We start from the raw sequence: 22,938 nt of genomic DNA, 5'->3' as shown, positions 1-22,938 counted from the left end.
ATGAGAAAGCAAAGGATTAGTACTAAATACAAATCAGTCTTCAGTTTTAAATAATTTCAACAGTAGAAATTTCTGGTCGAAAATAAAAAGGGAGACAAACCCTATACAAAAAGCAAAACCAACCACCTGCGATAAAATACAGAGAAGGATTTAAAATGAAATTGATTTAATTTTTTGATACCACAAGATCAAAGACTCTCAAGTTCCCTTGTTCTATATAAAGCGTACCAAAACAACACTGCACTTTCGTAGCTCTTTACATTAATTAATTGTGACTGATATCACAAAATGCGTAAATACAAACATTATTACAGCGAGGTAGTTTGGCAGTGTTACCGTTTCTCTTGGCAAGACATTTAATGCGTTTTCTTAAGTTTATATTTCGGTCATTACTTTGATAACAATTGGACTTTGTTATTGAGACTTTAGAATAATTGAGATAAGTTTTACATAAATAACCCTTAAGTTTTGTATACTAAAAATATACAAAGGTAAAAGTACTTTTCTATTTGAAGACTTATTCTATGATCATTAGCATTTTGTTAAAATGTACTTTTGATACTGTGAAAAAAATGTATTTCATGGTGTATCAATTTTTTGGCAACTTTTCACAGTGGACAGATACCTGTGAAAATTAGTACCAACTTGGTTCTTTATAAATTACACATGCAAATGTGCCACATACGATAATCATATGGTAATCATATGACAATCATATGATATTTAACATATGATATTCATATGATTATTATATGATTCTCATATGTTAATTTTGGCATGAAAACATGACTTTCATATGTTTGTGAAAAAAAAAAACATATGATTATCATATGATAATCATGCAATTATTATATGTAAACCGAAACATATGATTATCATGTGGTGCTCGATTTAAATGATAATCATATGATGCAAACCATATGATTCTCATGTGTGGCACATTTGTCTGTGTACTGGTTATACATAGAAAAAGGAACAGACATGGCAAAATGCAACAAATACACCAGCCTATAGTTAACACTTCCAGAAATCATTAAAAGGTCTGCAACAAGTGTAAACACACTTTTAAGTAAGCTCTGAAAGGCCCTGACAACAGAAGTAAAAGTTTGTTTGTTTGTTTAACGTCCGAGCAGCAATATTTCAGCTATATTCTGACGATGAACATGAAATTGATGATAAAAAGAACATAAAATGACGATGAAATGAAAAAGGGATGGGACACAAGGACAATGGGGTCGACAAATTTTGATTGCCACTGGAAATAGGGAGAGGTGGGTATGGTCGGGAAAATTAGCCTCCTGTGGCGGAGCCCTATGGTTCCTACTCCGGGAGAATACCACAGCAGGGTTCTTTAACGTGCGAGGAACATGGCATCTTTCCCAACACTGTGCACCATTATGGTTTGCAGTCAGATTTTCCGTATTATAGCCTGACAACCCCAGCATGTAACACGCCAGGGGTACCCCATTCCACCACCTGGGGCACACATCTCAGTTGCTCTGTGGGCAGAGCGCCCTAGCCCCCGGCTAGGGTTCTGAGCACTATTTAGTCACCTTTTACGACAAGCTTAGTGCTGCTACAAGCCTATTCTTTTAACTCCCGGACCTGCATGGGGCCAGAAGTAAAAGTAAATAATTCATTGTAACATAATGATAACATGTTTTTTTCAAATAAACTGAAAAGTCTAATAAGGACATACATTTTTTTGTATGCTCAAAAATGTGTATTTGACAGAAACCTAAAAAATGTAAACAACTGCAAAATCAGTCCCTTTATGTTTAATTCGTAAGACTACTTATTAGCAAATGTATAAATACCAAGTATTTTTGAAAACTATGGTTCAATACAATAACACTTGCAAGTTTGCAATAGCTAAAACTTGGACTTCAATTTTAACATGACAGACTTTTTAATATCTTGCAAAATTTAAAACAGACATTCTCATCTTCATTTAGCATTTAGAACAAAAATTTACATGGATAAAATGCTCTGCTTTTTTGCCTTATTGATATTGAGTTGAAAAGGTCTTAACTATACTTAACAAATAAAAAACACAGACAAACAAAATTCATGCAATAAACTTAAATAGAGTTATCATGTATTTTTAGGAACTTGTTTTTTAATAATTAAAGAGTAATAAAGAAACTGAAAAAAAATTCTAGCAAACCCTCTGCTTGTGGGTTACCAATCCTAATGAATAAGAAACTGTTGGTAAACTTATCATCTGTACTACGAATCAAATCTAAAGTGTAAAGTGTTATTTGGTCATATCAGTAATAGAATCTCACCTCTCTTGTGAAGGCCTTAAAGCACCACCGAGTTTATCATCATAAAATCTTTTCATGGCAAATCTGTCCATAGCTTGGTCAGAGCTAGATAGAAAAAAATATTGGTGAATCAAAATTATCTCCCTTTGACCACAAACACAGTGACAACTATTACAATATCACTTTCATAAGAAAAAAATGACAAAAGTCTTAATGCTTTTTTATTAATATGCAGTTTTCGTTTTTTCAATAATAAATAGAATGTTTTGGATTAGAATGTTAAATTTTTGTTCTTCTTCATTTTTTGTTCAAGTTGATTTTTATCCTTTTCATGAAAATAAAATCAATAAAAGAAATGTACATACCTTGCACAAATATTGCAATAATGCATAAAAGCTGCTATCACCATGGCAATTCTATCTTGACCTCCTTTGCAGTGAACCACAGCAACATGATTGGGGTCAGAGTTCAGCCAGGAATCCATTGATTTACAAATGTTACACAGTCTCTCAAGTGGTGGAGCTAGGTGAGCAGGCCATCCATAATCCACTACTCTCTGAAGCATGAAAATTAATGTAAAGTAGGGATAAAAGAACTACCCGTAACAAAAACTGTATGCTTATCTTTTCCCTATCATATCGGCTATATATCAATTCTACCATTCATATTTCAACAGCTTTCCCAGTCCTTTGGTGAAGCTACTGTCAAATTTAAAATTTTTGCTGAGCAAACTGTTGCATTTCATACAGTTAATGTTGGTTCACCATGGCATAGAAAAATTTCAAATTTGTATTGAATCGTAAGTTTTCCTGTGGACAGATTGATAGTCAAATAAACACAATTATTTATATCTCCATTTCTCTGTTCCAAGATATTGATTATCAAACAGTTATCTCCCTTACCTGTGTAACTTTCTGTAGGTCAGGTCTCTGTTCTGAGACATTGATTACCATACAGTTATCTCCATGCTTCTGTTTAAGCATGTTCATCACTTCATTTAAGTTATACTGGTAAGTTGTCTCATGGCCATCAGAGGGAAAGGACATAGCTGAAAAAGACAGAAAAGGTTCAAGTACACCAAGAGATAAAACAGGCCCCTTAATTTTTGCAAAAACAAAATTATGTTTGATTGTAGGCAACAACAAACAAACTGCTAGACAAAATTTTGATATCTAAAATTACTTTTTCTATTTTAATTTTTTTAGTTGGTCTTCATCACCAATGACCATAGATATTGGAATTCTTCAAATCCAGGGATTAATACCTTTATACTATTTATTATTTTTTTTATTACTCTAGAGTTTCTTTGCAATATTCAGCATTTTTCACATATCTAGTTTTCCTAACTACTATTAGGTTAGGCCACAAGTAATTTCATAAACTGTTTCACAATTAAAACTGCCAGGTGATATAACTCTTTCACATCAGTATAATTAAACTTCAGAAGTAACATACATTTTTTATCCATGGTAATAATTTTAGTTTTTTTAATGAGTTGCACGGTAAAATATTCATACATCAAAATGTTCTAAATTAAAGCATAGAAAATTGTCTATGGTTTTTGCAACTTACAGATAATCCTTTCCGTGATGTAGACAAGGTCAAGGACAAGGTCGTCCTCCCTGTTGCCATGGTGATCTTGGGCCCTGGTGATCATGTTTCTCAGTGTTGAGGATGATGACATTCCAGGAGTGCCAGAGAATTGCTGGAAAGGTGAAAGACAAATCAAAACACATGGAAATTTACAATGTACCTTTCATCCTACAATATCACCACAATACTGACCAATAACATTGCTTAAATGTACCATTCATCCTACAATATCACCACAAAACTGACCAATAACATTGCTTAAATGTACCATTTGTCCTACAATATCACTACAATACTGACCAATAACAATGCTTAAATGGTCAAAGATGATTTTTGACAGGAACTATTGTGGGTCTTTTCTTCAGAAAAGCTTGGCTCCAAAATCAGGGAGCACTCTGACACCTACTTTCTGTATTTGGATAAAGATTAGGAGCCTCTTTAAGGAGGTAGACCTAGGGTAAGGGACACAACTCTTAAAAATCATTGGAACGTTTGTATGCAGCATTTTACATCCATCTAATATAAGCATCTAATTAACTTGGATTGATTTTATTCTGCTTCAAACAAAAGCTTGAGAGGCTTTGGTGAAATTGAATATGATACAAACATATCACTGATTTCAAGAGTTATGTCCCTTACCCTAGGTCTACCTCCTTAACTATCAGAAAGGATATCAACTCATATCCAAAATGAATATTTTTTTGCTAATTTCACGAACAAGAAAAATGGCGAAATTAAATCTCCATGAGCATGTTTCTTCATTACGGAAGACACAGTATAGACAGAGTGTTGGGCACGAAAATAAAAAGTAACAAAATTGAATTGATATCAAGAAACACAAAACAATCATCAACTAAAATAGGTTACCTCCCTTAATTTTGAAATCTATAGTGCAATCTATATAATTTTTTTTCTCCTAAGAACACAGGTTATATGAAGAACTGGATGTTACTATGGCTATTCAAACAAAATATCAAAAATAAAAACATGTAGGCTTTTTACCCATGAATTACATGTTACATGATTTGTAGCTGGAGTGCTTCTTAAGAATTGGTTTGGTTTAGATGCATGTTCAGTTTACCGAGGTTCAAAACACATTTAAACTGTTATAAAGAGACTTTTATAAGTGTCTAATTAGGACAGGTTTTTGGATTATCCAGTGTTCTGTTTAAACAGGCTCCACTGTATATTGTTTCCACACTGCTTGTTTTTATCTAATTAACTTACATCTCTGGATGTTGAATATTGGTATCTGTTTACTGTCTCATGTTTCTAAAAATAGAAAAAGGTCAAGGTTAAACCAAGTGCAAAAAGTTCAAGTAATTACTATGTCTGACTAAGTTCAGAACAAGATTATTGACAGAAGAATTTGTTTACCATCCTCAATTTAGAAAGCCAAGCAAAAAATGAACAGAAAACAAGGTGAGGTAACTCTGCCATGCTTCTAACTAGTACAGAGCATGGTCTTTTCCATTGGTCAAATTTTCTCATCCTAAAATGCATGAATTACCAGCCATAAGACTAAAACCAAAATCAATTCATCAATCTGCTTAAAACATGAAAATACATGCATTATCATGCTATGTATACCGTAAAAAACATGAAAATACATGCATTATCATGCTATGTATACCGTAAAAAAACATGAAAATACATGCATTATCATGCTATGTATACCCTAAGTCATATAGGATATTGGACGTTAATGGTGGACAGACATCAAAATCACTGAAAGTCACATGTATATAAATTTAAATCATTGGAAGTCTAGATAATTGCAACACAATTTGGATATATAGGCAGACAAGTTGACTCCAAAACATTGCACACTTGTTGAGTTGGGGTCTAATATCAAGCAAACTTCTGGACAGCACATGAAAAATTCCAAAGCACATAACCATACAACCCCACTTTTATTTAATTGCTTTGATAGTTTGACAGTTTGACAGTTTGCTGCTATACTTTGCACTCACGCCCCTCTTTTATTTAAAATCTCTAAGTCCATGTCTGCTTGGTTAAAACTATTTTTTGAAAGTGAGAAATGTGATTTATGACCTATTTTTTTCATGTACCTTATCCAAGTTGAAAAAGACATGTAATGGTTTGTTTTCTTCCATAAAACTTCAAACCCTTTTCCTTAGCCTCATTAAAAAGTGTCAAACAAATTTGCTCAAGTACAACTGTTTTCAATATTTCTAAGTTTTCTGTAAATTGCAGCAAGAGTTTGGAAATGGGCTGTCCAATTACTTGTCCAAATCAAGAATAAATTTGACAGTTTACACTGAAATACTCATAGTTACGTCAAACTACGGTAAAATTTCGCTAACTCCAAATTTGATAAAAGTGAAAGACAAATATTCCATTTAATCCCACCACTTAATCAGCGGTGAGTACAACCTGTTCGCCAAGGTATTTCATAGTAAACTACATGTTTACGAACATGTAATAGGCATTCTTATCAAGTTATTAATAATATGTAATCGATTTTCACTTCCCACTCATAGCCAAATACAGGGCAGAATACCAACACTTAAAATAGCTGGATAAACAATAGTTAGGAAAGAATGTAATGATTGAATCAAGATTTGAAAAAATTCTACAGATAATATTACATAGAGGCCAACAGATCTAAATATTTGATTGAATTGAGACTGGACAAAATTAGAATGAGGCCAAAGGAACTAAATATTTGATAGAATTGAGACTGAACAAAATTAGAGTGAGGCCAAAAGAACTGAATATTTGATTGAATTGTTGTACAGATAATTTTAGATCAAGGCCAAAGGAAGTAAACATTAGGTTCATCAAATACAAATAGTACTTACAAATGTAATGATCGCTAGAGACAATTTTAAAATTGATTTAAAAGCACCCTACTCTAGTCTATCAATTAACCTTAGAAAGTTTCAAAATAAGATGTTAATGCTTGTATGATGTGCCTTCAAATTTTCTTCTAACATGCTAGAATACCTCTTATCACTATAATCATGTGCTCAAAGTTCAATAGATTGATTGATTCATTATGGTTTAATGTCCTATGGCAAAAGTTTAATGGAAAAAAAACATTTTTCCTCACAATTCACTTCAACTTGAAACTGAATTTATTATTAAACTTAAAGATTTAGTTCATAATTTTTTAAGAGTGAATTATTTGCCTTTTCCAGGAAAAAGTAGTGAAGTTAACCTTCCCACATTAGGTAAGTGAATGAAAGGTTTGGAATCACCCACATATACAAATATAAGATTTGTGGGAGATTTTTGGTTCAAATTGCCATATTTTCTGTGAAAACATTTTCATGTGAAAATTTTATTTTTACTGCAGAAATTTTCCCCATGAGGCAGTTTCAATAGGAATCTCCTGCATGAAATGTTAACAACAATAGTAATGAAAAAAGTTTTACAAAAAAATTATTTATTTGCTAAATTTTGCTTCTTTGAAGTCAAAACTTGTAAAGTTTCAGAATTTCATCACTGCAATTTCTCACACCCTTAGTGAGGACCATTATAAATTTATCAAAATATGACAATTCTGGGTCATTGAAACTCTTGTCTTTATGGTTATCATAGCCTTAACAAGACAAACATTTTTAACACCTTGTAATATACATCAATAAATAAGGTTATAAAATTGATCAATTCTTCAATAATCTATTTGAGTGAGGAAATGGGGACCTACTTGACACGTTCCTCAAGTGGACGATGATTATATTGACATTCAGATCACTGTCGTTCCAACTAAAATGACCACCAACGTGGAGTGGTTAGACAGCAAAATTTTAAATTTTATTTCTTTTCAAATAATCTATGTAAGCGTTTATATTAGGACCAATTTGACAAAGTCTAAAGTGGGCGATGACATTCAAATTGACCACCACTGAAATACGGACAGAGAAATAATTTAAAATTTGTTTTGGTCTTCACTGTAACTCTTTCCCCTTTGTATGTTTCTTTACTATTTAATGGTAAGGACATTAACTAAAACTATTAGTTAAGTCATGAGTGATACCCTTAATTCTCTTTCATGATTATAACCTATAAGATGAATTACCATATGGCTCGTTACTTTGGCAGGTGTTAAATTTGGTGATTTTGAGGGAAGTGCATACAAAAAAAATTTGGCATTTCTAATTTTTGCAGATGCTAAGTGGTGCAGTGTAAACATTTTGCAGAATTCATTTTGGCATTTTAAGACAGTCCATTAAAATATGCAAAAATTAGCACCCTCTATATATATATATATATAGCTATAATCATCTTCCTCCATAAACATAAAATATAAAATGCCATATCTTCATAAAAAGTTTGACATTAAGTCATAGAATGGTTTTGGAGACAAGGTGATCCCTATTTCCCCACATTTGATTTTAGACCATTTTTGGGAAGGGGAAGTCTATAAGAACTACCACACTAACACAAGGATAGTCAAGGTTTGACAGCTATAATGACTTTTTGTTTTATAAAAAAAATGAGCTACTTAACATGGCCTGTAAGTAGCCAATAACAACAGAGCTGTCATTTTTGTCACTTTATTGCAGGAAATGACCACCAAAGAAGTCTTCGAATAAAGTTAACCACATGAATACATAATTTGACTGATGTTCTTCTATTTGGTGATATTAAAGCCATAAAAGAAAGACATAAAACAGTAGAAATAAATTAAAGTGCAAATGTAAATAATGCACTATTTTTATCTTTATTTAAACAAACACCGCAAAGTCCATTTCTAGATTTATTAAAACCGTTTTCCCACAAAATCAGACTATATTCAGAAACTTCTTTATGTCCGTGGAAAGGGAAGGGGAAAATAGATAAAAAAAAATCTAGGAAGAGGGGTTTAACTCTACAACACAACCTCTTTCTCAGTAGCCATAAGTGCAACCATCATTCCATACACTTACCCTACTGGTGCATCTGGTCCATATTCCCAGTTTTTAGTGGAGTCCCAGTTGCTCATTTACTTTTGTTACTTTGTATGTATGATTTTAGTTACTTTATGTTCTTTGTTGTGTTTGTCTGTTTTCCATGTCTGGTCTTTGTCCCTGGATTACATTTTTTTTATTTCTGCTAGAATCTTGCTTCACTTGATTACTCTTTCAAATGGTAACACTTGTATACTGACTAATGCAAAAGCTGCATTCCTTAGTAACAAAGTAATTCTATGATAAATGGACAGACAATATATAAATCATAAAATAATTAATGGCCAATAAAATCACTGCCTGAGACAGACAGATTGTTCTGAGTGACCTTTGACATTCAGAGTACTAGGTGAGATGAGACAATACTTTTTAAGTGTCATGATGACAAAGTCATGTTTAGATTGAAGATTGTCACTTATGTGGTTCAAGGTCACTGTATATTGCCATAAATACTGTAGTGGGGGTGTACCAAGGAATATTTGAATGAGCTTGTCTGTCCATCTGTCCTTTATATTTTATTAACATCTCTAATTACTTCTTCAATGAAACTTTTTACTATCACTTTGATGGAAGAAATTTTGGAAATGACCTTTTCTTGGATTTCAATGAAACTTTACATGAAGGACTTCAAATATAGATGTGCATGAAGCAAAACATTTATCACATATTGTAAGCAGTGGGAGACAATCCAATTAAAGGGTTCCGCACAATGCAAGCATCACTCAACTGTCAATTTACTGACATTTCAAATGTTAGTGGATGGTCAAATATGTGTGTATTTCTTAGATTTTTCAGCTTCAGAAATGTCATGTGCCCATGAATATCTACAAATCAACTTTTATGGCTTATGGACCCAAAACATAATAGCTGTAAAATTTTAACCCCAGAAACAATAATAGCTTGATATAGTATACAATCCTACTGCAGAAAAACCCCTTGAAAATAGAAAAGATTTTGTTTCAACTTGGGAGTTCAAAAATTCTTTTAGCTATTTTCCATAAAAAAAAATATTTGTAAAAAATATATAATTCTTTTTAATACCACCTCTTTGTAACTCCTATTTCAGGGTTAAAGGTCAGGTGTCCTATAATAATCTTAAAAGAATAGATACCATAAGAGTCAAACTTGGCCCCCAAAAACAGTAATGTAAACATCCTTGTTGGGATCTAAATTGACTTGTAACCCAATGGATAGAAATTAAGTGCTCAGAGAATGAAAGTGGCCCTTGTTTTCAATGACTCTTATTGGCTAAAACTAAGATTTTTAATAGAAAAACTTTGTCGTTAAAAGGCTAATAAACCTTAAAGTCTCAGATCTGATCAGCGACAAATACTTGGAATTTTACCTGATATCAATGGCCAAAAAATCAGCCTACCTATACCCACTCCTCTAGAAAAAAACACCTGTTCAAATGACTTCAATTTCCATCAAAAGGTGACAATTTAATTATGTTTTCTAAACCCAAAATAACTAACACCAATACATATGGTTGCCATAAACCTGTTTTAGATCATGATTTTAGTATAATTTTAGGGTAAAAATTGGACAAGAAAATTATTATTTGTGTATAAAATTGACAGTTATAGTAAAGAAAGGTTAAATGTTCATTGTAGGGGGTCAAAAGACATCCAGGAAGACACTACTGAGGCTCTAAAGGGGTAAATCTAATCTTTCTTCATAGTACACATTTTCAACTAAAACTCAGGCACACATTGAAAAAAAATATCTGGCTATTACACTGCAGTAAAATATTATGAAGTACATTAAACTGAATCTCCTATGGCAGATATTTTAAGCAATTCGGGATGAGAATGTTCTATTAATGGGACAGCCTCACTTTGAACCTGTCTGACACACTGAGTCAATGATAGGCCAACAGCTCACAGAAGTAACAGCCCACAGGGATAAGCATTTCATCCCATTTTGATGTATCATTTAAAACTCCACGCCATCTATACATCCCTCTTTCTCTGATATGGTGCCTGTTGTTCAGAGAAGTGTGACTACCTGTCCCAAAGTCTTTGACTTGACTTTGACAAGGAATCCCACCAACGATCTCCCTAACTCAAGAACAGCATGCTTCTATGGGACAGCCCCACCTCTCCCCAACAATGACCTCCCTAACTCAAGAACAGAATGCTACCATAAGACTGCCTTTAGTGGTCTCGTGGTAGCACCCCCACCTCTTCCTACTCAAGATCACGACCATCAAAGTAGTGGTTACATTTGTGATTCTTAATTCAAAACCAGTACTTACCACATCATGACTATTAATTTGTGGGACACAAGATGTCATCACCTGAAAAAAATAAAAAAAATAATTAATTTGTAAATCAATAATTCAACATCACTGAAATTTAACTTAAAAAGTTTAGATGGAAATTCTGATAAAGGTTACATTTCACATCCATGTACATTGCCAACACTAACAAGAAGACCCTATTAGATAAAAATAAAACCTTTATAAGAATCAGGCAAAATAGAAAAAATTCAGAAACATGCATGTCAATATCCCACTGATCTGACAATGTAATATCACTCAAGGATACTTTCTCTATTTGAAAGACCATTATTCAATCTCTGCATCACTGGCTTTGCTCAGAAATTTTTCAATAGAATCAAAGATAAATGAGAGTTTTGATAGAGTTATCTGCCCTTGAAATGTTCATTCTCTGTGCATTTCAATGAAATTGTAACTCGATGGTCCAGCATGATGTGGAAAATCTTTTCTGTTTTCCTTGATTCTGATGGTGCAAATAGTCAAATTACACTATCAAAATGATCTATAACATGCATGTCAAAAATCCATTGTTAACACAGTGTGCTTTCACCCACTGCCTGATTCTTACAGAAATGAACTGTTAAAACTAGATTTTAAACACCCCTATTTATAACATAAAAATGTCAAAGCAAGGACTATCTTTGTTCACTTAAAACATGTATGCACATGTTTCTGTGATTGTATCTTTAATCCCAAAAAGACCATGTAAATAAGTCAAGAACAGCTCATAGCGCCATCATTACACTTCTAATGTTTGCATCCCACCTCATCTTAAATTTCAAAGGTAAAGAGTGCACAAAAAATTGCAAACCTATTTCACTTTTAAACCTATTTCCTTTTAAAATAGATCAATCATATGCAGAAAAATACATTATCTGTACAATCTGCGAATCCTACACAGGTTTCAGTTCAAGTTTACCAACTTTCAAGTTGACTGCACAAAGAAAACATTACTTTTCAACTGATAGTCGATTCCTACTTCAAAAACTACATTGAAATTCATGCAAATTGCAGCCATTTAATAATAACACATTTCATATGCTGAAAAAAAAATTATGTAAATTTTGCCTTTTTGAATAGTAAGCAAAATTTGGCCATGTGCAACAGACCTGAAACTTTATGCAAGTATTCCCACCATGTGCCGTGTTATCATACTTAATAAAGCATATTTCAATAAGCCACTGTAAGTGAAGCAGACTAGACATTTTTTTTTCCCCAGTTACAAGTATTCAAGTCCTGATAGTCAATTAGCAGATAACTGTTTTGTATTAGAAGATTTGGTTTTCAATCATTGATTTGTCGGTTGCAAATTGAGTTAACTCAGGCCACACATCAGCAGTCAACCAGTAAACATTTATTTGAGAGATCATGAATAAATCTATGAAAATGGCCTTAAATTTGTTCAAAAAATCTCTCAACAAGGATCACAATATTGCACTGATAATCATCGAATTGATATCCTGAAAAAGTAATCAAGTGAACCAAGATTCTAGCGGAAATCAAATCCAGGGACAAAGACCAGAAATGGCAAACAGACAAACACAACAAAGAACATAAAGCAACTAAAATAATACATAAAAAGTAACAAAAGTAAATGAGCAACTCAGACTCCACTAAAAAATGGGAGTATGGACCAGGTGCACTGGTAGGGTAAGCATACCATGTAATCCAATGACATTGGAAGCTGCGACAAATGCTGCATTAGATTGTAAATTTACATAGTCAAAATCACAAAAAACCAACGGAAGGGGAACCTGGCCTAACAATAAAATATATTATTATGACATACCCAAGTTTTAGTAGTAGAAACTTAAAATTTGCCTTTCAATTTAGCACAAAACCCAATGTCACAGACTGAACTGGCATGTAATGTTCCCCTACTTCTCAATTTTTAAATGTCCAATTAAAATTTTGTGAAGAGTCAAATTAGATTCTAGTTATATAACCTAAAAGTACAAATATCCTGAAATCTACACTTCCTTATATTCAATTATCATAATAAGATAAATATTTTATAAATTATGAAGGGAAATTATTCTATGTACTCTTAATTTATGATTTTGTCCAATGGAATGGATATTGTTTGAACTGAGATTTTGTTTAAATGAATATGAAACCAAAACCATATTGAAAATATTTCCAATTCTCTATAATTAGCATAATTAGCTGCAGGATGAAAAAGTTCATTGGGACTTCTATTACGAATCTCTTTTTCAAATGAGATGTCTTTCATAAGCATAATAAAATTTCAATGTGATGAAGCCTTAAACCATTTTATGAACAGTATTGGAGGGTTAAAAGGAAGACAAAAAATAATTTCCATAATTACCATGTCATGTTCCTATAAAGAGATGTGTAGAAGTGCCCATCATACATGTAATTTGACAGGTTATCATATTCCAAGGTGGTATAGGCCTCCGGCAATATCCAGATGTTTTCATACAAAAAATATCATATTGGCCTAGGCTCAGATAACATTATTTTCAACCTTTTATGTATAAATGCCCAGTGGTATTCATAAACTTTAAAATGATAACACATTACATTCAAATGTTTTGAAACCCTTTTAGCAAATTGTCTGCTGCCCTTGAAAATGCAAAATAATGTATGTATTGTCCTTGTAAGGAATTTCTTCAGGCAAAGGTAGGTCAGGGTAAATTTACATATGTACACCAAAACAACTTTGAATTCTATGAGGGATTCAATTTATAAAGGTTTTACTGTATTACAAAAATAATGATAGCTTTTTCATTATTACCCAAAAAGACAATGAAAAAATTTCACAATAGAAAATATGAAGAATTGAAAAGTGGAGAAGTTCAAAACTAGCACTAAGATACCAAGAATAAAATAATAAATTGTTAAACACGAAATAAGCTTAAAATTGAATTCTTGTATCTTCAAAAAATTCAGATATGCCTTCAATAGATCTGTTGAGTAATATACTGAATAGATAGTCAGACAGACGGACGGCCAGACACACAACTTTCACATAATACCTTGCCACTTTGTGTGGTGGGTATACAGTACCTGAACTGATCCGTGCAACAAAAATCGCGATCGGTCATCGGTCACTGATCAGTTTCAAGTCAGTCATCAATCCGTCAAACTGATCCATTAAACCAATGATCGCAACTGTGATAAAATTGGTCACCAGTTATCGGTCATTGAACGGTCAGCGATCAATCAGTCAACAGTCATCGATCTGTCAAATCATTGCGCGGATCGGTTCAAGGACTTAAAAAGTCAAAAGAAGGAAAGTCCATATAACACAAATAGCAATATAAAGGCAAGAGTTTGGACGTTGGAAACAATGTTTCAAAAGGAAGAAGAAAACCATGCCTGTAATGTAATAAAAAGAAGTCGTAAAAATATGAACCAATTTAGTACTAACAGGAACTCATTATAACAGATCCAACCCCCATTGTAACACTACCCCCTCCTTAATTAAATTTGTCCCACTAAAGGTGATACATCTAATTCACTAAAAACATCACACATATCAAACTGCCTTAGTTGCATAATCAATTTCTCGATAAAAATGTGATCAAAATGCCGTAAGATCGATATATAATATAGAAGAGTCGGTTTGAACAATGGTGAAGTGAGAAAAATTCAATAATATATAGAGAGGTTCGTCAATAGATAAACATGTTACTATTGTAACAGGGGAAATTATTTTGACGAGTAATGTCCTTGAAGGGCTTAAGTAAGTGGAAAAAAATGGTACAGGGTTGACCTTTTTGGACTGTCAGTACTTCAAAAGTTTAAAAATATCCCTTGTAAATTGTAATGATTAGAAATGGGTGGGACAAGACAGTAATTCTAAGTAGAAATATCAACTGAGAAAATAAATAAAAAACTGACTCACTCACAAACAGAATATTCTGTCAGGGGCTGATTCAGGCGGGGGCATGGTGGGCTTCGGTCATAAGTTGGAACATTTCTAGGTAATTCAGGGTTTGGTTTAGGTTGGTTACATTGTAGTATTAACTGTCTTTAACTCTACAGAAAGTTGAGGAGATAAAATAAACAAATTTCACAGTTCTCCTTTCTTGTATTTTTAATATTCTGGGTAAAGACATCCTTTATAGTAAAATTAAAAATTCTAGATAAAAGCAGCACACAATACACTGTTCTCTACAAACGAAGAATTTTACAGACTTACATTTAAACACCTTTACCATGCCGTACACATTTCTGAAAGAAGGAACACTTTAAATATACACCCCCCCTTTCCTATCTAAAAAGAACTAGCCAAGAATACACTGACATTTCCCTCTTCAAGAAACTTTTAAGACCTACCATTCAATTACCCTCACTAACCTTACACATTTCTGAAAGTTTGAAAACAAAAGATATGCTCCCTCCCCCACCTCATAAATGAAAAAAGCAGTACAGAAAACACTGCATTTCTGTATCACCACCTACAAGGCACAAGGCAAAAAAAAACAGAAAAAATGCCTACCATATTGTTCCAACTCATTAGTTATAACTTCCTCTATAGTAAAGTATACATAACACCCAAAATAATACATATTGTTAAACCTCTATGTAAAGATTCGTTGAAGAGCAGTAGGAAAAAAGTTGTTGACCTGAATCCAATGGTATTATGGTATTACGATATTCAATGAACACAATATGGTGCATTGACAAGGGCAATTTCCTCTCATTGTAAAATGTGCAATATTCCTGAAAGGGAAATGGTTAAAAAATATTCATTTTTTAGACACTAATAGACAATATATAAAGTGGTATGTGTTAATAATCCCTATAGGTACGCAATGGCACTTGCAAGTTGAAAGATGATACAAGATTGTGTGGCAATACAGATGAAAGGGACTGAAAGACTAGATGAAGGGACTGAAAGACTTGATGAAAGGGAATGAAAGACTGAGAGACATCAAGACAGACAGACAGATAGATAGATAGACAGGCTTTATGATTCCACAATGCCAAATATTCAATGTTTTCACTTTACATATCCCAACATTGAATATCTAAACAAAAGATAATCCAAAACATGAAGAGTAGTAATTGATAAGGAAAAACTTGCCGACTGATATACTGAATCAAGCACCATAGCAACTTTTTCAATATTGTGTTGTTATAAGAGAGAATATTATGTAAGAAACTACATGTACAAAAAAAACAAATCAGCAGATGACACACTATCTCACTGTTCAAGCTATTCCAACAGACAGACGGACAGACAGACAGACACTATAAGACATGAAAGAGCAATGGTTGTCACACTTAACCTATCCTGTTCATGCTAAATAAATCTCTTCATCAAAAACATGTTTATAATTTTACTCTCAAGATTTTGAGCAACCAAATATTTCACTTATTTGAATTCAGCATCTTGGCAACGCTAATATAAAGAAATTTCTCTTTTATAAAACCCACACACACAGTATTGATAGCTAAGCACTGAAAAAAAGATGGGAATATGGAAAATTTGGCAACTAACTAAGTTTGAGAATTTAGCAACATCAGTACAAGACAATGACTATATTATCTATGTCACATAATCAAAGTCACTTTACAGCAAACTTTTTGCTTTTGTCGACTCACCCTTTTTTGCCTATGAAAAACAAACTTTTTGTTTTCCACCAATAGAAATCCTCAGAAATAGAAATTAAGGAAAAAAAGTTACCAAAATTAACACATGAACATTTTTTTTTAAAAAACTTGAGGCAAATTTCAGCAATAAAGAAGCAAAATAGAATGAACATCAGGAACAGGTAAATCTAGATAAACACATTGCCCCCCTTATTACTCTAAAATGTCTCAAACCACTTAAAAGTGATGGAAAAGCAAAAGTAATTCTAGGGAACATGCAGAGACTGGTTACTCTGAAAAAAAAAAAAGAACTATCCTTCATATGAAGACAAATAATTCTACTGGACTCTCTGCATCCCACTTGTAAAAACTGCCAGCAACGGAAACCATTTAAAATTTTTAGGCCAACTTATAACACTAAAACAAAACCTTTTCAAACCCCATCCTATCGTATATACCACTATTGAATACTTTCTTTCTCCCATATGTTGCTATGTACTTATTTAGCTCATATGAAATGTAACGACATGTTCAATCAAGTAAACCGCTGATGTAAGACTTTGGATGATCGATGAAAAACAGGGGAAAACTTGCCCAAAGAGGCAGATATCTTCAGGAAAGGCAATATATTTGCCTTAGGAGGCAAAACATTTGCCCAAAGGATCAAATAAGGTGAATACCAAGATTTAAGAATTTTTTCAAAAGGTACTTGGGCTAATATAAATAGAATAATGTAAAACCTTAAAAATTAATGGGCAAAGGGCTATCATGCACCAAAAAATGTCCACTCCAATAGCAAGATTCAAACGATGTCAAACATTCAAAAATAAGAAGTTTTTGGAACTACCGAGTGAGGGTAGCTTAAAAGTAGCAACTATTCAATGATGTACAGATTGAACTTAAAGACTTTCCCAATTTTTTTTAAAGGGGTAGACTTCAATAAGCGTTATATCATAAATAGCTAACATTCAAATTGAGTCAAAACAGGGGCGAGGCAAAATACTTTACAAAAGATGCTTTGAAGAATTGATTGCGTTCAGCTTCAGCCTCCATCTTTAAACCCAGCCAAATATTCAATGAAGTTTTACTAGTAAACTTACTTATTATACACACAAAATACTACACACTTATTATCCAATAGACACATGTAATTTATGCAAATTAACTCCTTAATGTATTCCAGAATGAAAATGTAAATTCTCCTTTTCACAGACAACCACGTTAACAATGAAAGTATAAGTCCGAAACTACATAAAATAATCCAAATATATCACAACGAAAAAAACTGGCCTGTATGGCTACATTAATGTCACATGAAGCCGAAATACATCTTCAATTTTCTACCAATTGATAGAAGATGTTTTGAAGATGAAATGCTAAGATAAAATCCGTTTTGATAATCAAAAGTGTAATCTGTTTTCCCAGGTAAGAGTTGCTTCACACTTCAGTAACTTGATGTAGGCGAGAGGAATTGGGAATGTTGTAAAATATGGAGCAATGTTAAGGATTGGAATTTTGATATGGTCAATGTTAAATTGACACACATCAATGTAGTAGAAATTTTGAACAGTAAAGACAAAGGATTGATTTCAGTCACAGTGCAAAGATCCTGAGAATAGAGTTGATATAAATTGTGGTAACATTTATTAAACTGGAAATGAGGTATGTCATATTTAATTATCATTATAACATTATATTATATTATATTATATTATACATTTGTATTATATTATATTATATGTAGTTAAATAGTCAAGAATGTTGACGGATATCATTTTGTTGTGTTATAAACTGGCTTTATAATGTTGTTATGAATAGTGAAAAACCTTAAATGTGTGTTCTGTAAACTTTTTTTTATTTATCTAAACAAAATTTGTCCCTAATAAATTCTAATTCTGTTTTTTATTTTTTTTCATGCAAACTCCATACAACTGATATATGCTTATCAAACATATTGATGAATCAATCTTATTGGCTAACCCATTTATTATTCATGACTGACAACTCTTTTATCTAAACTGGAAAAAAAAAACTTGTTTATCAAAATTCTAAATGTCCACATTTCACTATATCCCGCAATGCAAACAAGCCATCAAAGAAAACAAATTTGGTGTTTAAAAACAAATTGTAGTTTGTCAATGAACAGATATTTGTACAAGAAATTAAAATGTTAAAAGACTTCATAGAATAAAATCCGTCTATTCTAAAAATACAGTTAAAAGACACTATTGTACCTTACAGGAGGGTTCGCCCTTTTAATCAAGTTTATATTCAAGTTAATGTTTCAACCTTCGGTATTGATGAAAGACTCGTCTTTTTAACATGGGTTGTGTGAATCAGTATGTTAAAATGAGACCACTTGAATCATGAAGTATTATGAATGGATGTTTACTAGAGTGTGTTATGGGTTGCATAACAAGATCCCTTCTTGCTAAATTGTTGCAATATTCACCATTTTCTCACGAATTTGAAAGACATGGAGGGTACTCCAAACGATAAATTAGTCTTTTTAATGACAATACAGAAGTTTATATTCCCACATGACTTGCACAATTTAATAGATAATAAGCTGAAGTAACATTTTTAATCTTTCTCAGTGTCCTAGGTCACTGTAGAGTATTTTTGAACTCACCCTATTTTGACATTTATGGTAATACATGGAAAAGTAATTGATTTATGACCCAGAACTTTTTACAAATCAAAAATATTCCAAATATAAACAAGATTTTTCCAAATTAAATAACAACCTAATTTGAAAACTCATTTTCAAAATCCATCATAATCTGATCACATAAGCCTATATTATTCTTCAAATAGGTGAACAAAAAAGAAACTCTTTCTGAACCCACACTTTATCAAAAAAATATTGTCAAAATAAAAATTTTATGTGAAACATTTAGTAAACAAAACGTATCATATTTACCTGTCAATTTTCATGAATGAAAAAACGTCCTTAAATTTTCGTGTGTGACAATATATGCACTAACTGGCCAACACGAACGGTAAGCAACCTTGAAGATTACTCGGCCATTACGATATCAACATACATGGTAAAGCTATTTAAATTCGTACACCCTGAAAATTCTAAAGGTGATTGTGTGCCCAAGCGATATGCATACTAATAGCTATATTGTTAGTATATCAGCGTATACGGTTTCCACTAAAAAAGGGGGAATGTCGATTCACAAATACATAAAGGGTGACAAATTTTCTGAAATTCAATTTGAAATTTAGATATAGAGATCATATAAACAGAACTGATAGTAACTCAACCCAAACATCTAAATTTCTGATCGCCTGAATATAGCTGAAATATTGCTGCTCAGGCATTAAACCCCAACAATCAATCAATCAATCTAAATTTCTGATCCATTTTGAAGTAATAACACTAGTGAAAAAAACAGGAACTTATTACCCTGAACATTTTTCACACAGTCCTGATTGAAATCAGTCAAAGAACAATCAAGGGAACCAAGAATATAGCGGTAATCAAAAGAATGTAATCCAGCGACAAAGACCAGACATGGAAAACAGACATACACAACAAAGAAAATAAAGTAACTAAAATCACACAAAGTAAAAAAAAGCAAATGAGCAACTTGGATTCCATTAAACACTGGGAGCATGGACCAGGTGTACCGGTAGGTTAAGCATCCTCTGCTTTTCTAGGAACACTCACCAAGTTGTTCATAAAAAGTCAAGTCCTGTTTAGACAAACGAAGAAAGGAAATCTGTGACATGTTGAATAAATCAAAATTACTGTAAATGTATTTATTTTCATGCCTGCAAATTTTCATGGATTCTGTCAAGTGAACATATTCACAGGCATCAATTTTCAACGATTCAAAAAAAGTGATCAGCCTTATATAGTGTTAAAAATTATTTTACAGGATACTATTTTTCGTTGTATTCTTTCCACTGCCAAAATAGTGAAAATAAGCACATCACGAAAAATAATATATTTTCAGTAATTTATGGATGCACAGGTTATTGAGTTCACCCCCAAACAGGGAAGAAAGCATTTCTTTTCAACTAAAGTACAACCTGAACCAAGAATAATCCAAAAACTTATTAAGTAGCGCTCCAGCTAAGAATCATGCAAAATGTGATTCATAAGTAAAAAGTCTACATATTTTTATTTTTGATATTTTGTTTGAATTGCCATAGTAAACAGAAATTAACACTAAGTTTTTATATAGAATCTACTGCATTTTCAATGTTGATTATCTCCTAAGAGCAGCAGATTTGAAGAATAATTATACATTTCATAAAATAGACCCATAAAACAAAAATAAAAATATGTAGCCTTTTTTGGGGTGTATCACATTTTGCATGATTCTTATAAAGACAGCTACTTAAAAGTTGCTTTATATTGGATCAAATTTATAACCAGAATGAATATTGTGAATACAGATATGTCAAAGAGACAACCCCACCACAACGAAAAATGTCTGCTCAAGGCCACCCATGGGTCTTCAATGAAGAAGGAAACCTTTACAACATAGGACTGGCTGCAGCTGACCCTGGTGTATCATAACCACCTCTCTAAACCTCTATTTACCTGATATTGACCTAAATTGACAAATTATTCAAATTAATATCAGCCAAGTGCAATCCGGCTTCTTTGTAAAAGATCTAATTCCACTTTTACATAAAAAATCTGCTGCTTTGAAGTTGACATAAAACACTTAAATATAGTGTATTGGCATTTCATCACATAACATCTTATAAATTCAACATTATTATTATTTACAATTGAAACGTTAAAATAGGCTGTATTAACTATATACACTGAAATATTAGATAATTAACATTATGAAAATCCAACCTTTTGACGGAAATTCAAGCATGAAATGTATGTTACTCAATAAATGGGTGTTCAATTAGTCGGTAAAAAATAACGTGTTGATACTGACATTATCAGATAGATATTTAAAAATAGTTTACGACAGATTGTCACGCAATTTGGACTAATGTTTTCATTATATGGGTGTTATAATGACGACCTTTGATAATTTTTTTTCTGATATGTATCAGGTATGAAATTTGCAAGAAAATGGAAGAAATAACAAAATATGGACTATAATGGCAATATGCAGGTAGTTTTTGTTTTGGTTTTCTTTTGCACTGGACAAATAAGCATAAAATTAAATCTGGCAAAATGGATTTTCAATACAGAAATCCTTCAAAACCGTGATGGTCTGATTATAGTCTAATGGCAGATATTTGAAGCATTTTAGGACCAGAATGATTCACCAATGGAACAGACCCATCTTTGCACTAGTTAGACATTCTACGCAAGAACTTAATTGCACTAGTTCACTGAATTTTTCAAAACCATTTAAGTTGATACCAGTGAATATGGTCCTGTGACAGAATCCATGAAATTAGCAACCGGGAAAGTTATTATGATTACAGTACTTCATACACTGCATATTTATCTATTTTAAAATAATATCAATTCAACTCATAGAAACAAATCCCATCTTTCACAGTACCAAACTTAAGCTTATTATGGTTGTGAGAGGGGTTTAGAAAATGCTCTCTTGACCTAAAACCTGCATGTGATTTTAAAAGAAACAATGATTTTACCAAACGTCTCCGTTCCATACCACGATCTTTAAATATAATTATACTATTGAATGATGCTTACCTTATTCACAATGATATACATTTTTCCGTATTTCTCCAAAAAAAAAAAATTAATTTCATCCATGAAAATCTCTGTTTAAACACAACATACCCATAATTTGAAATATTATCTAACACTCGTTTTGTTGACTTTCCGGGTGTGAAAAACTAATCGTTGTTTGCAGTTTGTAAAATCATTATTTATACGTGTAAAAGATATGTTATCAAAAAAATATTCTATCTTTTATATTTTAACTGATGATATATTTTTGTAAGTAATCATACTGAACTTCAGAGGTAAGTATCTGAAACTAGCTCTTTGATCATAACTTGAATCTAATCAATAAAATTTCAATTACTGAAGGAGCATGTTTACAAAGATCATTTTTGATCCTAAATACTGTGGGTACATTTTTTTCATTTTCCAACTACATCAAGTGTATATGAACTAAAATTGACAAAAACGACTTAAAAACTATCAAGACTGAAATTATTTTTTTTTCATCATTAGCTTTTAAAAGCTATGAAAAAATAGATGAAAACTTTTCTTTCTATTTTGGGACCTAACTACAGTATTAGAGTACCAGGTCCTTTTAATTTCCTGTCATATTTGCTTTGGGTAATTGGTAAATAAAGACCAACCAAACTTCATGTACTTGTAATTTTCAATAATTTTTCACAC

At 32.2% G+C, this 22,938-nt stretch overlaps 1 protein-coding gene across 31 annotated transcripts in view; it reads right to left on the bottom strand.

The window, feature by feature from the left end:
• LOC148599847 (tensin-3-like) overlaps positions 1–22,938 on the bottom strand; it is a 130,894-nt gene that overhangs the window by 58,719 nt on the left and 49,237 nt on the right. For all 31 annotated transcript variants that reach the window (XM_088558731.1, XM_088558734.1, XM_088558736.1 and 28 more), the window contains exons 2-7: positions 11,037–11,078; positions 5,088–5,132; positions 3,840–3,972; positions 3,170–3,315; positions 2,633–2,823; positions 2,289–2,372 (exon numbers count right to left, since the gene is read on the bottom strand). In XM_088558731.1, the coding sequence (XP_088414857.1) occupies positions 2,289–2,372; positions 2,633–2,823; positions 3,170–3,315; positions 3,840–3,972; positions 5,088–5,132; positions 11,037–11,078 (641 nt within the window). The remainder of the gene's footprint in view (positions 1–2,288; positions 2,373–2,632; positions 2,824–3,169; positions 3,316–3,839; positions 3,973–5,087; positions 5,133–11,036; positions 11,079–22,938) is intronic.

This window comes from Perna viridis, chromosome 13, assembly GCF_037379345.1.
Source record: "Perna viridis isolate PV_CMFRI_1.1 ecotype Kerala chromosome 13, ASM3737934v1, whole genome shotgun sequence".
Classification (NCBI taxonomy): domain Eukaryota; kingdom Metazoa; phylum Mollusca; class Bivalvia; order Mytilida; family Mytilidae; genus Perna; species Perna viridis.
This window is presented reverse-complemented; position numbering and strand designations above follow the sequence as displayed.